Genomic DNA, 12,938 nt, shown 5'->3' on the forward strand with positions numbered 1-12,938 from the left:
TCTGCAAGAGTAGACTTTCTGGAATAGAAGTGGCTTTTAAACATGGTAGGATAATAAAGTGCAGTCAATGACCTAAGATTTGGTAATCTGGTCTATAGAAGAAGTTTTATGATGTATGCAGTTATCCACCATCTATTAAATGATAGTTTTATATATGGAATAAGTATATTGTTCAGAATCCGAGGAAGCAAGTAGTAAAATGGTACCTGATAGCTTCATACTCCTGAAGTACTAGCTTGGCTGCCTAGTGTGGTAAATTTACTAGGTTTGTTTGGTAGTTTTTTTTTTTTTATCTGGTGCATTGAGAAAAAGCCTGTTTCCTATTGGGTTTGTTTGTTTTGATTTCTTTTTAAAATACATCTCATAATAACTTTTTGAAGTTAAACTACTAAAAAACTAGTAAGTCTTTTAGCAGAAGAAAAGTTCTAGAATTAATTCTTTCATTCGTATTCTCCTGATACACAGTTGTAATCTCCCATTCAGATTGATAGTTATAGATATATCAACCCAAGTAAGTGAATGTCAATGAAATTTCAAAGGATTATTTTTAGGCTTAGTAGGGACAAAAACTGTTTCAAAACTATTTATGACTTATGCTGATCAGATCTTCTTTTAAACTTGAAACTTCTGATTACTGTTTGTGTCTTATAAAGAGCTGTGCAAGAGCCATCTTTTCTAATGCTTAGGATAAGTATTACATAGTAAGATAATAAGAAGGATGGTGTAATTTTCTGGTAACCCTAGTACTTCAGTCTTTCACTCATATACATAGGTCATTCTGGAAGTAATGCTACCTTTTTATTTCCATAGAAACAGACAACAGACAAAGAGCACAATATCAATGTTTGATAGAGCAAATTTTCAGCTACAGAACATTATTTTTCAGCATAGTTACCACCATTAACTATGAGTTTTCACAAATGATAAATGAGAGCCTTCATGCAGAGCTTGTAAAAATCTGCATGGCCATCTGGAATTTTACTTGTCTTTCATGTCATTGTTACCACTGCTGAAACATCTCACTGTGCTCATATCCGCTGTTTGGTCTCCATACACATTCATCAAGCATTGATAAATGTTAATTGGTGTTTTTTTGTTTTGTTTTGTTTTTTGCATGGAGGAATTCAGCAGCATACCTTTATTTCATATGCACTTCCATGTCAGATGCCGTTTTGTCAAACTGCTTCTCTGTTGCCATCAATTGCGTGGCAACAAAATGTAATAGAATATTGATTATAATGTTCAACCTCTTATGCTATAGCACTAACGTCTGCCTCTGACATCATGGGCCAACATAATAGGAGGTGTTAATTTTGGAGCAGCCCTTGTATGTATATTGGTGATCAAAATAGCCTTACTGATTTTTATACTGATTTTACCATTTATTTATTTAACAACCTATTTATTAACCTCATCTCCTTGGACAGTTCTTGTGCAGTATTTGCGTTCATCTTTGTCATACCTGTCATCACATTCTCTTTTTTCCAGCTCCTCATTAGTTTGTCTGCCTACTGCCAACTCATGCTTGCTTTGTCATAGGTCTCTCATTTTCCAATTTTCTGACCTCAGTTTCTCTCTTGCTTGCTGCCCCTTCACCTTGTTTCCATTTCTGTTTATCTTTCTATCCTTCCAACCTTCCTGCAGCACTCAGCTTCTCTGTAAGTCATATTATCCAGTTTTCTCATCTATTTTTTCTTTCCATAGCAGATTTATCTTTCATTATAATATTATCTTCCTCTAAGTTGATTTTTACTGAATAGAGTACATGCTATAATGTTTCATTTTCTAAAGCTACATGGAATTTAACTGCCATACTGGTGTCCTACATTTAGTCATACTTGCTTTACTCATTTGTCTAAATAACAAGCTGTATGTCTGATTTCATTTTATGTATCATTTCTCTTAAAAGAACAAACAGTTGTTTTAAGAGGCTTGTGATCTACTGGTCTACATGCAAGGATAAACTATGCTATAGAGTTGCCTCCTAACTTCCAGCTTAAGTCAGTGGGTGCTCAGGGAATGCAAAACTAGAATGTAGTCACAGAGTGCTTCAAGTTTAAACTTAAACATTCCTCTTCTCTGTCCTCAATTACAGAATCTTCTGGCTGAGAAGGTGGAACAGCTAATGGAGTGGAGCTCAAGGCGCTCAGTCATCCGCATGAATGGAGACAAATTTCGAAGATTTGTGAAGGCTCCACCTCGTAACTACTCCGTGATAGTGATGTTCACTGCTCTCCAGCCACAGCGGCAGTGCTCTGTTTGCAGGTAATTTATACCTTACTGATTTTTTTCCATCTTTCTCACCTCAGTTTTCAAGTGAATGTTTTAATCATTGCTCAGTATGTGTAGGGTTGTTCTTTGCTTGGGGTGGATATTTACTGTTTAACAGCCTCATGTGCTTTTTGCAGCATCTTTTTCAGCTTCTTTTTAATCTATATGACAATTTTCAGAAGTTTACTCGGTGTTTTTTTTATTACAGTTGAATAAAATGTATACTGCAGAAAAAAATAACAACACATATTTAAGAAATTGCTTCATGCTTTGGTCTGTCCAAAGATGTTTTGTGATAAAGTGAATAATCATTAATATTTAATAACATGACATCCCACTAATTCCTTCTGTTAAATGATATTCAGGGCTCTGGTACAGATGTGAGTCTGTGATTTCACAGATTTGAACAGTTCTTAAAATGTAAACATATTTTTCCCATGAGGACATACATTCTGAGGAATATTGTCTGATACTGCACTTTTGATATGTGCTGGTACTTCCTTTCAGAATATATATTGAAGTACTACTAGTATTCTTCTAATACAAGATCTTTTTCTGCAAATTTCTAGTTCAACAGAGTTAATCCAAAAATAATTAATGATAGATGTGGGACTGGGGCCAAAGAACTGAAAGGTAGTCATGTATTTAATTACCTTACTAAATCAGAAACTGAGCTAATAAAACCTTCTTCAGCCAAAACACGCATTGGAAATTACTGAGTCTAATAATAGGTGGGTTTATTTTGCTGGGTGTTCTGGACAATATCTAAATATTCAGCAAAATGCTGCATAGAACTGTGAAATAGATAAGCTTTATAGGAAAGAAGCATTTCTTGGTTTTAAGCAGGTGCACTGTAAACAATATTCAAAGTTGATAAATGTGGTAAGTAGCTTGTTGCCTTTGTTAAGTGATAGAATGCAATTCTTAAAATAGAAACTTCAACTTGAGTGGGGTTATAAGATGTAAACCTATAGTTCCATATAATTTTTCTTAAACTTTGTCTTAGAATTTTTTTTTAAATTGGTGTTGATTGCATTCCTGTAAGTTCAACCATGAACTCTGAACTCTCAAGGAGAAAGTGTAGGTACTGAAGCTGTCCAACATTCCTAAGTCAAAGGAATATTATTTTCCACTTCCTATGCATGGTGGCTATTGTTTGTTCTTTGTGTTGCCAGAGTTCAGCTTTAGGAGATGAAATGGGTGTTGAAAGTTTATTATATTTTCAATTGCTACTTATTTTCTTAACAGGTAGATAAAAGTACAGGAGTTAAGTTTTAAAAGGGATCAGTCTATTTATCATCATAATGGTAGTAGCAAATTCATTCCCTGTGTAATGTACAGTTTTTTTGCAAGATGTGAAAACAGCATGAATATTGCTGCTATTAAGGAAGTTAATTTTGCTTAGAACTGCATATTGTTTAATGAAGTTAATTTTGCTCATATTCTTTATCCTGTAATATACCAGTCTAGGCATTTATATACATAAGCAACAAAAAATCTCTAAGCATAGGAGAAAAAATCAGCATCACTGCTTTCAGTTGGGACTATTTAAATAATTGTGAAGCTGAGATCCTCTCTTTCATGTGGAATAAAAGGAATTTAATGAGGTTGATCATAGTGCACATAAAACCATTATCAGGAAAATCGACGTTTTCAAATCAATGGCTAATTAATGTGCAGGAACACTGATAAGACATATAGAACTGAAACGCATGCGTTATTTTATTGTTAGTTATTCAGTAGCCAGTTTGCCTAAAGGAAAAATAGATTTTTAAGTGAAGCTGTAGTGTTCTGTGAAGATGCTTCTGTCCAAGATTTAAGTTAACTCTTCCTCTTCATAATATTTTTGAAACAGCTGCATACAAAAAAACCAGTGTTGTATTGAGAATATAGCACCTGTAATCTTTGAATAACTGTCCCAAGAATTAGTGCATTTTCTCCCTAAAAATTACACATCATTTAATTACCTTTTCTAAAAAAAAAAAAGGGGGGGGTAAGGGGGAGTAGTGTCTTTTCTCTTTGGCTAGATTTGACTTTTCAGTATCTCATGTAAGTGTCCAGTTTCTAAAGAATGATATTTTTGAAAGGAAATGTACTATACTGCTGCTGCTTGAAGCTACCTCAAAAGCTAAACATGAATAATACAGCATTATGCAAAAAGAAAAATAAGATTAATAACAAGTAGGGGAGCAGTGGTGGATGACATGCTCCTGTTTTGGAGAAATGAATGGAAGCTGATTGTCAGAGCAGGCCATTGCAGGTCTGCATATCTGAAACCATAAGAGGTTGTGTATCCTACTGTATTAAAATAACCTATACCCGGGTATACCTTCATATACCTGATTAAAATTTCTAAATATAGCCAAATGAATGAAGTCAGAATGAGCCCAGGTTTAGAGTAAAATCTGTATGAACTTACCTTGCAAGTGTTTTGAATGAGTGTGCTACTGTGTGACTGTGATGGAGAGGTAACTTCTTTCTGCACAAAACTTAGCATCGCCTTCGGCACACTTTGAGAGTGAATGTAAAATCAGTTTGGTGATCATGTTCTCTACTAGGCTAAGGATTACTGTCTGTCCATTCTGAAGTAATGTAGTTTGGTCGTTGTCTAGAAGGTATTAAGGAAGATGCTTTTCCTTCCTTTTAAACACCAGAGATGTTCCAAATTTTGGATGGAACTTCTTTGAATGATCTTAACCAAATCTTAAAACTCTTTGTTAATCTGTATATTAAGAACCTGAATGTGGGGAAATTACCCTTTTCGTCTCAGAAAATAAAAGTTACTTTTCAGTGTGCAGAGGAGAAGACATTGTCTCATCAGTCCCATAACAGTTACAGGTGTGTGAAAGCATGCGGAAACAAAACCAACCTAAAGTGCTGCATACAAAAGAATCCTTTGGACTTCTAATGTTTGGATGAAACTTGTGTGTAAAAATAAACCTTTCTGTCAAAGTAGCTGATCTTCTTCATTAAAATCCAAACATAATGCCTATTTTATACCTGTTCTGTAGCAAAAGTTACTTAACATCTTAGTACTTAGATCTTTAGTACTAGTGGAATGAGAAGCATTTTTCATTCCTGCAGGAAATAAGTACATGATGTGATGCATCAGCTTAAGGAAGGGTCAAATGGAAAAAATATATATATTGAACGATTCTTTCTTAGCTTGTCAATTTTATGCAGCTTAAATATTCAAGCAGTGCTTGGCTTCTTTGTACCTGATACACATCATATTGTTGCATTTAATGCTTTCTCTTTATGAAATTTTTCTTGATTTGCTTATAATTTTTTCATTTGTCCCTTTTAAAATATTTTAAATATATACATTTAAAATTATTATTTATTTAAAATTATTTAAAATTATCATTTATTATTATGTCAGAATTATAAGTCTGCAGTGTTGATTTATTCTGTGTCCAAAAGAGATTAACTCGCAGGCAGTTCTGAAAAGGTAATGAACAGCAAGTTTGTCATATTTGAGACAGAGTGATCTGGTGATCATCTGAATGAAACATTTGCCAAACAGTTTTCTGGTGGTTGTGCTTAGGAAGGAGGAGCCTGAAATGACCAGTAATGGAGAGAAGCTCGTGTAGCCGGTGATTTTTTTTTCTTTGTGTGTTGACCAGACTATTGTGTTTTTAAAAACTTTGGAAGTTGCATTGCACTGAAAGGTGCAGTCTTTACTTCCTATTAGATGAAGTTGCATATGTATCTATAAATAGGTGTGTGAGTGTAGAAGTATATACATGTATTTTTATGTAATTTATAAAACTGTATAATCGATGTTTTGCAGGTGTGGAACATCCTTTTTAAAGACTTGTTGCGTTTTGAGTGACTAGGCTCCATTATATAAGAAAAGATTATTTGTCTCTTTTAGGGGAAGCTTGTAGCTACTTCAGAAAGCCTGCTGCTTTCTGAATGATCTCCAAGTCAAATTTTTTTTTTTTTTTTGCATTTGTTTCAGAATTGTAATAGGTAAGCTATAATTCAGCGTGTATTTTGTGTATCATTAGGAGCTGAGTTTAATTTAATGTGTGCTTTATAAAGGATTCTTAAATTTAACTGTCTTCTGCTGTTGACTTACAATGAAAGAAATGGCAAAGTATACAAAAGAACGGATATTTTTATTATCATTTATCCTATCAGTGAGAGACATCTAAGAGGTTGTTTTTTTTTTAATGTAGAAAAGAAAGGAAATCTATTAGTCTCACTGCTCTAGAAAATATCAGAGTACTGTTTTCAAGTAGCCAATCAAACAGATCAGCAGTTAAAACTAAAAACTAAAAAAAAAAATAAAATGTTGGTCAAGAAGATGTTACTAAAAAGATAAAGACAGGATCTCTCCATCTGCCTCTCAGTGTTCTGCTGGTTGATCAAGAGCAAAAAAAGAAATAGTGAGAAAATCATTGCCATGTGTCTTAGCTGTCCTGAGAGAGAGTTATCTTTTGAACTCTTGTTCAGAAGAGGAACAGGGGGCATGGAAGGAGTCACTGAAAGCTCTATGTACATTTGTTTTTCTAGTCTTTATAGAATCATAGAATAGCTTGGATTGGAAGGGACATTAAAGATCATCTACTTCCAACCTCCTGCTGTGGGCAGGATTGCCACCCATTAGATTAGGCTGCCCAGAACCTCGTCTAACTTAACCTTGAATGCCTCCAGAGATAGGGCATCCACAGTTTACTGGGCAACCTGTTCCAGTGCCTTACCATCTTCTGAGTAATATCTAAACTCTTAGTATCTAATCTAAATCTTCCTTCTTTTAATTTACAACCATTTCCTCTTGTTCTATCAATAGAAGTATGGGTGAGTCCTGTTTTCCAGGATACTACTCATTTTTGAGAGAGAATCCTTAGTCTAGTTGTTTTTGCTTTCCACTTCTCAGATTCTATAAAATATGATCTTGGCATATCCTTTTATCTGCAGAATATTGGACCTATTGGAATGCTGTGTATAGAACAGCACAGATTTAAACTAGCTTTCTGTTGTTACTAATATTTAGATGTCATAGCGCAGTTTTAAACTACTATTCATACTGTATCATGTGCTGTGTGGGGAATATTCTGGACATAGTGGTAGGTTCTTTCATGAAAATGAGTCACTGTAAATAAAAACATAGAAGCAAATAAATATTCTGAATTTGTTATCTTTATACTAAGTAGCAGTAGTTAAAGTATGTCTTTAGCAACTTCCTCTCTTCTTTTAGTGGAAGCAATTCCAAGTAATATTCAAGAGTTGCTTTGGAGTTAAATTACTGTATTGATCACAGTTTACTTAAGCAGATGGGTAAGAACTTGTAGGTCACTTGCTAGTCCATTCTTTGGCAATTGTACTTTCTTTAATGTTTTTTACAGTCCATGGTGTGCCAAAAATAATGTTTCTACTGCTTTCTTTGGCAAATAATTCCACACTCTATTTTATTCCTTCAAGAACATTCCCCTTGTGCTTTCCATATTATAACGCTGGGCTAATTGAGTAAAATTAATCAAATTTAATATAACTCAAACTATACAAATGCCATTATCTGCCATAGACACCTACATAATGAATCTTCCTAAATAAAACTTCTAATATCTAATGAGTGTAATACAACAGTACTTAATGAATGTAATGTAAGATATTTTGTAGAGCATTTGCTTAGCATCTTTCTTTTCAGTGTATTGAATATTCCAGGAAAACCTAGTAGAAAAAAATCGTTTTGATCTGTTAACTATTTTCTAAAAGCTTGGTAGTATTACTGCTGGCATTGCGAGTTTCTAAGTTGCTACCCATTATTATAAAATTAAGAGGTGACTAGCAGCAATATCATTTAAATCTTCCCTAAGAAAAATCTGGTCAAACTTAACAGAGCTAACATTATTCTGATGAGTTCATCCCAAGTGTGGTCTTGCTGTATGTCTGTAGAGTATTTTATGTAATTTATAATGATAATAATTTCATACAATGAATGTGTGAAGTGTTTCACACTTATAATGATAATGATTTCATACTAGAATAATTTCATACTATTATAATAATTTTATACAACTGATGTTACTTAATGTAAACAAATGATAGAGTTGTTATTAACTAATGGTTGGGGTAGACAAGTAGATAAATGGTGACAGAGTTGATATTAACTGGTGTTAATTGGAGGTTGATTTTTTTACATTCAAGGGCTTACACTAATATTGCATTTAAAAAGGAATAACAAACACTTCAAAAATTATTAATGCAATTTGTTGCATCAGCAGTGTATTTCTTGGAAGTGATACAGAGGATGTAGTTTTTGTAATTTAATATAGTAATCATAGGATGTTCTTCAGTAGTAATTCCGTAACTCTGTATTCTTACCGCTCCTACTTGCAGCCTTCCTCTTCCACGCTGTCTAAGAGCTGCTATGAGGGTGAACTGCAGAATGCTTTGCTATCTTCAGTGCTTTGTTATAGAACATTTGTATGCTCTCACAGAAAATTTAAGAAAACTTTTTGCAAAATATTACTTTCTGAAGGTGTATTTTACCAATCGTGTATTTTTCAAAATAGTTTAACGTAAAGAAAAAATACATGGTGATCAAGGGGAACAAGAGGCTGTTGTCAAACAGTAGAGGCATAATTGGAGTATCCAGATTTCCCAGAAATAGTTTCTTCTCAAGTTAAAAGTAGACTAAGAAGAATGCTAGCATGAAGATGAAGTGATTTTTATCTTGTTCTTATAATGAAAATGGTCCTGCTTTAATATAGCAGGTTTAACGGAACAATGCCCTACAGATACGACTTGATTTTACAGCATTCCTTTGATGTTGTCTGACTGCCCTCTTCAGGATGACAGTGAACATGTTAGTCTGCTTAATGTTGATATGTGGTTCTAGAAGCAACCAATCCAGTACATGATCCATTATTGTAATTGCAAATTTAACCTGTTGAATAATTGTTTTAAGTTGCAAGTTGTATTCAATCAGTAAGTGTGAAAGTTGAGTTGTGTTTTGTAAGATTTATTTTTTAAGGGTTGGAGATTTTTTTCATGATACATTTTATACAACAAAAATTTATTCCTAAATACAAGAGAATTCCACTGGAGTTGTGTGTAATATATATCGTGCCTAAGGCTGATCTCAGTTAAGAAGAAATGGGAGTGAAAGGTAGTTTTTTACAACACCTATAGTCTTCTTCCTCTTCACTCTCAAAAAATGATATTTTTGTGTTCAGTGCAGAGTTTCTGTCTTGAAGCTACAGTTTTTAATTAAAAGGTATTCTTTGCCATCATACATGTGGAAAATATTAGAATACCATTTTGAGAAAAGCTGCAGGATACCTTTATACTGCTTTTGCATCTAACCATATGCAAATAAAAGTTGCCAAATATTGGAGTGTTGGTTTGAGGTCTGCAACAGATGCAATTAATATGATTAATCACTAAAATGGAAGTAACTAGTGAAGGAGCATATGTAAAGATTAAAGTATTGCAGGGATCCTTCCAGGTTGTTTTCCTTTCCTTTTTATTGAATTATTTGTTGATATGGATTTATCCTGTGGAAGAATTCTTTTTATGTTTCTGTCTGTTGTTTTACGGCTCTTCCCTGTGGATAAGGATTCCCAGTGTTTCTTTTATTTTCTTCTCAGTGCAGACATGACCAGGTTTAAAACTAATGAAGCAATCAAACTAAAGCAGAAACAACCTGAAATACAGAGCTGTGAGAAAAACCAATAGAAGCCTTTCTTACAAATACAAGTAGTAATAAAAATGACTTTGTAATGATGATGGAAAGCATTATGTAACGCTGTTACATTGTGGAAAACTATCCTTTATCACTTCCAAAACATGTTTTATAGAAATAATCTTGAGCATTTTTCTGTTACTTACAAACCTCCTGTCAGTTTAATTACTTCCCCAGTGTTTAACAGTTTTTTTGGCATAGTGAATAGGGATAGATTATTTTTTTTCCAGAGCTTTTTCTATGCATTTGGTATTTTTGAAATAATACTGCAGTCACATTTCTGCTTAATTTTTCCACTGGTTTCAGTATTCCCATATCCTCTTCCTCAAGTAAATCCTGGTATTGTACTTGTGGACCATGTAAGTGTCTCCATGCATAGACATGCTTGCAGATTTTGGTGATGCTTGCCACTAAGGCTACTCATAAGGCTTTTGTGTTTTCTGAGGCTTTTAAATGTGAAAAAGATTAACATATGAAATGTTTCTGCTTTTAGTTTGACTTAAAACTTTGTAATTTTAGAGAAGTATGAAACACAGACGCATTATGAGCTGAGACTTCTTTTAAAATTGGTAACGTGAACGTTGAGAGTGATATTGCAAGAATAATTAATTTAACTGCTGCAGCTGGATAGAGTGTCTCTTGTGCAAGTGAATGCCACATGGATGTATGCTTGTTTCTTTTAGGCAAGCTAATGAAGAATATCAAGTTCTGGCTAATTCGTGGCGCTATTCATCTGCTTTTTCAAACAAGCTGTTTTTCACAATAGTGGATTATGATGAAGGGGCGGATGTTTTTCAACAGGTAAATGCTGCATATTGTAAAACATTACTTAACATTTACTAATGAATGGATACAAGAAAACAATTATTTCCTTAGATACATGCCTCTGTATGCGCTTCATGTGCAAATTCATTCTAGTTACAAATAACGGATGCTGGAATTTCTGTGACTCTAACAAGGGCTACTTATGCAAGTAGCTACTTTTGGTATTTTCCAAGCGTGGTTCATAGTATTTATTATATGTTTATTATATAAATTAACTGATACATACGCAAAATTTAATCAGCCCGTTGTTAATGTGTTCTGGGGTTAAATGTAATACAAAAAACATTTGTATTTAAAAATTTTCTTTAGGGCAAAAAAGCATTTTAAGACTTTCCATTCACTTTATATGAGAAAATATTCTTCAAATTTAGAACTCTTTGACTGGAAGTTCTTCAGGCAAAATAAAATGGACTTTTGGTTTTCTGTATTGACTGTGAAGAGTGAGGAATCGGTTCCTGGAGGGTAGTTTGAAGTTCCCTTTTAAATTGAGTAGTCAAGAAAAAACACATTCCTGGAAAATGTTGCTAATTTCTGCACTGATATTCTGTTTGATATTTACCTGTTGAATGAGGCTAAAAGTGGAGATTAAGAAGAGTACCAAGTTTTGAAGCTCTCTATTTTGAATAAAGTTTTCAGGGAAAATCTCTAATATTTAATTTTCAAAAATTTAATATTTTTGAAAGTTTAATTACTGTATTTCCTAATATTTTTGCTTCCAATAGACATTTTGGAATATGTTCTGTTAAGTATGTTTGTCAATGGTTTACATTTTGCTTTATTAATTTTGAAATAACCTTTAAAATATAATTTTACATTACCATATACATATAGCTACAATAATACAAAATATACTGTTTAATCTTGCCTTAAGTCACCAGTGCATATCAGAATAGTCTGGTCCAACTTTTTCCTTATGTAGAAGAAGTTAAGCACAAGGGATACTAATTACCAATGACTTTTAACATGAATTTTGGAATAATTCTGACCTTGTGCATATGTATGCAAAGCAGTACTGCTATAGTGTTGTGTATAGTATTGTGTTAAACTATTTCACAACAGCTCTCTTATCCTTTCTAAGGATTTTTTTATTTAGATACTAGTTCACTAAGGAAGTGGGATGTTTTTTACTTAGATGAAAGATATTTAAATAGGTAATTTCTAATGATAGAATCAGTTCTGTACTTGATTAGATAATGTTTTGGTAATGTGATAGAAGTCATTTTGCAGGAATGAAACAAACAGGATTACTCTTAATTTGTTATTCAAAGATCTTCGTATTGCATCATTTTATCTAACTAATATTTTTATCAAGTGTTTTGGTTTTTTTGCTCTGAGATGGACTAACTATGGAGGAATGTTATATAGTAAAACTATAATATCCTGTGTCACCTAGCAAAGCTGAAGTAAAAATGTGAACATAAAGTAGCAAATATAAATCTATTTGTTTATCTTATTTGATTATCTTTTTTCCCTTTGTACAAAGTATAGCTGCAGAATATGGTGAAGCATACACTGGCTTTAATTTATTTTAATTATAAGAGATCTGAAATCTATTGCTGTATATTTAAACAAATGTCCAAAATTGATACACAGGGAGTGGTTCCAGTGACGTCAACATGTGAATAAACATTTGTGTGAATCGTAGAGAAAGTTATGTTACCTAAGGCAGTTACGTAAGGTTATGTAAGCCATTTGGAATTCAAACAAGACTAATCATTGTAGGGTTGTCTGTCATCAAGCCAGTGGAGGTGTAGATGAGTAGTTTAGTCTAGATAACTTTGGATTGGTGACAGCTAGGGAAGAGAAGCAATGTCTATCTCTTTTAAACATGTTTTCCTTTGAATTTCAACCTAATATTCTTTAATTGATTGGAGGGAGATGAGGTCTCTATTTTACTAATTACAAGGAGGGGGATGAGGTCTCTGTTTTACTAATTACAAGGAAGGGGATGAGGTCTCTGTTTTACTAATTACAGGGAAGCTCTTATAGTGCGTGGGAACTATAAAGCATAAGATACTCATACTCAGAAAAGCTTGCAGGTGCATACTCTGAACTGTGAAACATCCCAACGGCTCTACCAGAAGAAAATAGCAAGAAATGCTCTGAGCACTCTTTTTACAGGACTGTGCATAAAGACGTACTAAAA

General features: G+C 33.4%; 1 protein-coding gene across 1 annotated transcript in view; it reads left to right on the top strand.

The window, feature by feature from the left end:
- The window catches only part of TUSC3 (tumor suppressor candidate 3), a 107,129-nt gene that overhangs the window by 36,658 nt on the left and 57,533 nt on the right, over positions 1–12,938 (top strand). The window contains exons 2-3 of the mRNA XM_042812293.1: positions 2,096–2,265; positions 10,651–10,768. Of these exons, the coding sequence (XP_042668227.1) occupies positions 2,096–2,265; positions 10,651–10,768 (288 nt within the window). The remainder of the gene's footprint in view (positions 1–2,095; positions 2,266–10,650; positions 10,769–12,938) is intronic.

This window comes from Centrocercus urophasianus, unplaced genomic scaffold (assembly GCF_019232065.1).
Source record: "Centrocercus urophasianus isolate 14NV4802_14NV808 unplaced genomic scaffold, USGS_Curo_1.0 seq_13, whole genome shotgun sequence".
NCBI classification, from domain to species: Eukaryota; Metazoa; Chordata; class Aves; order Galliformes; family Phasianidae; genus Centrocercus; species Centrocercus urophasianus.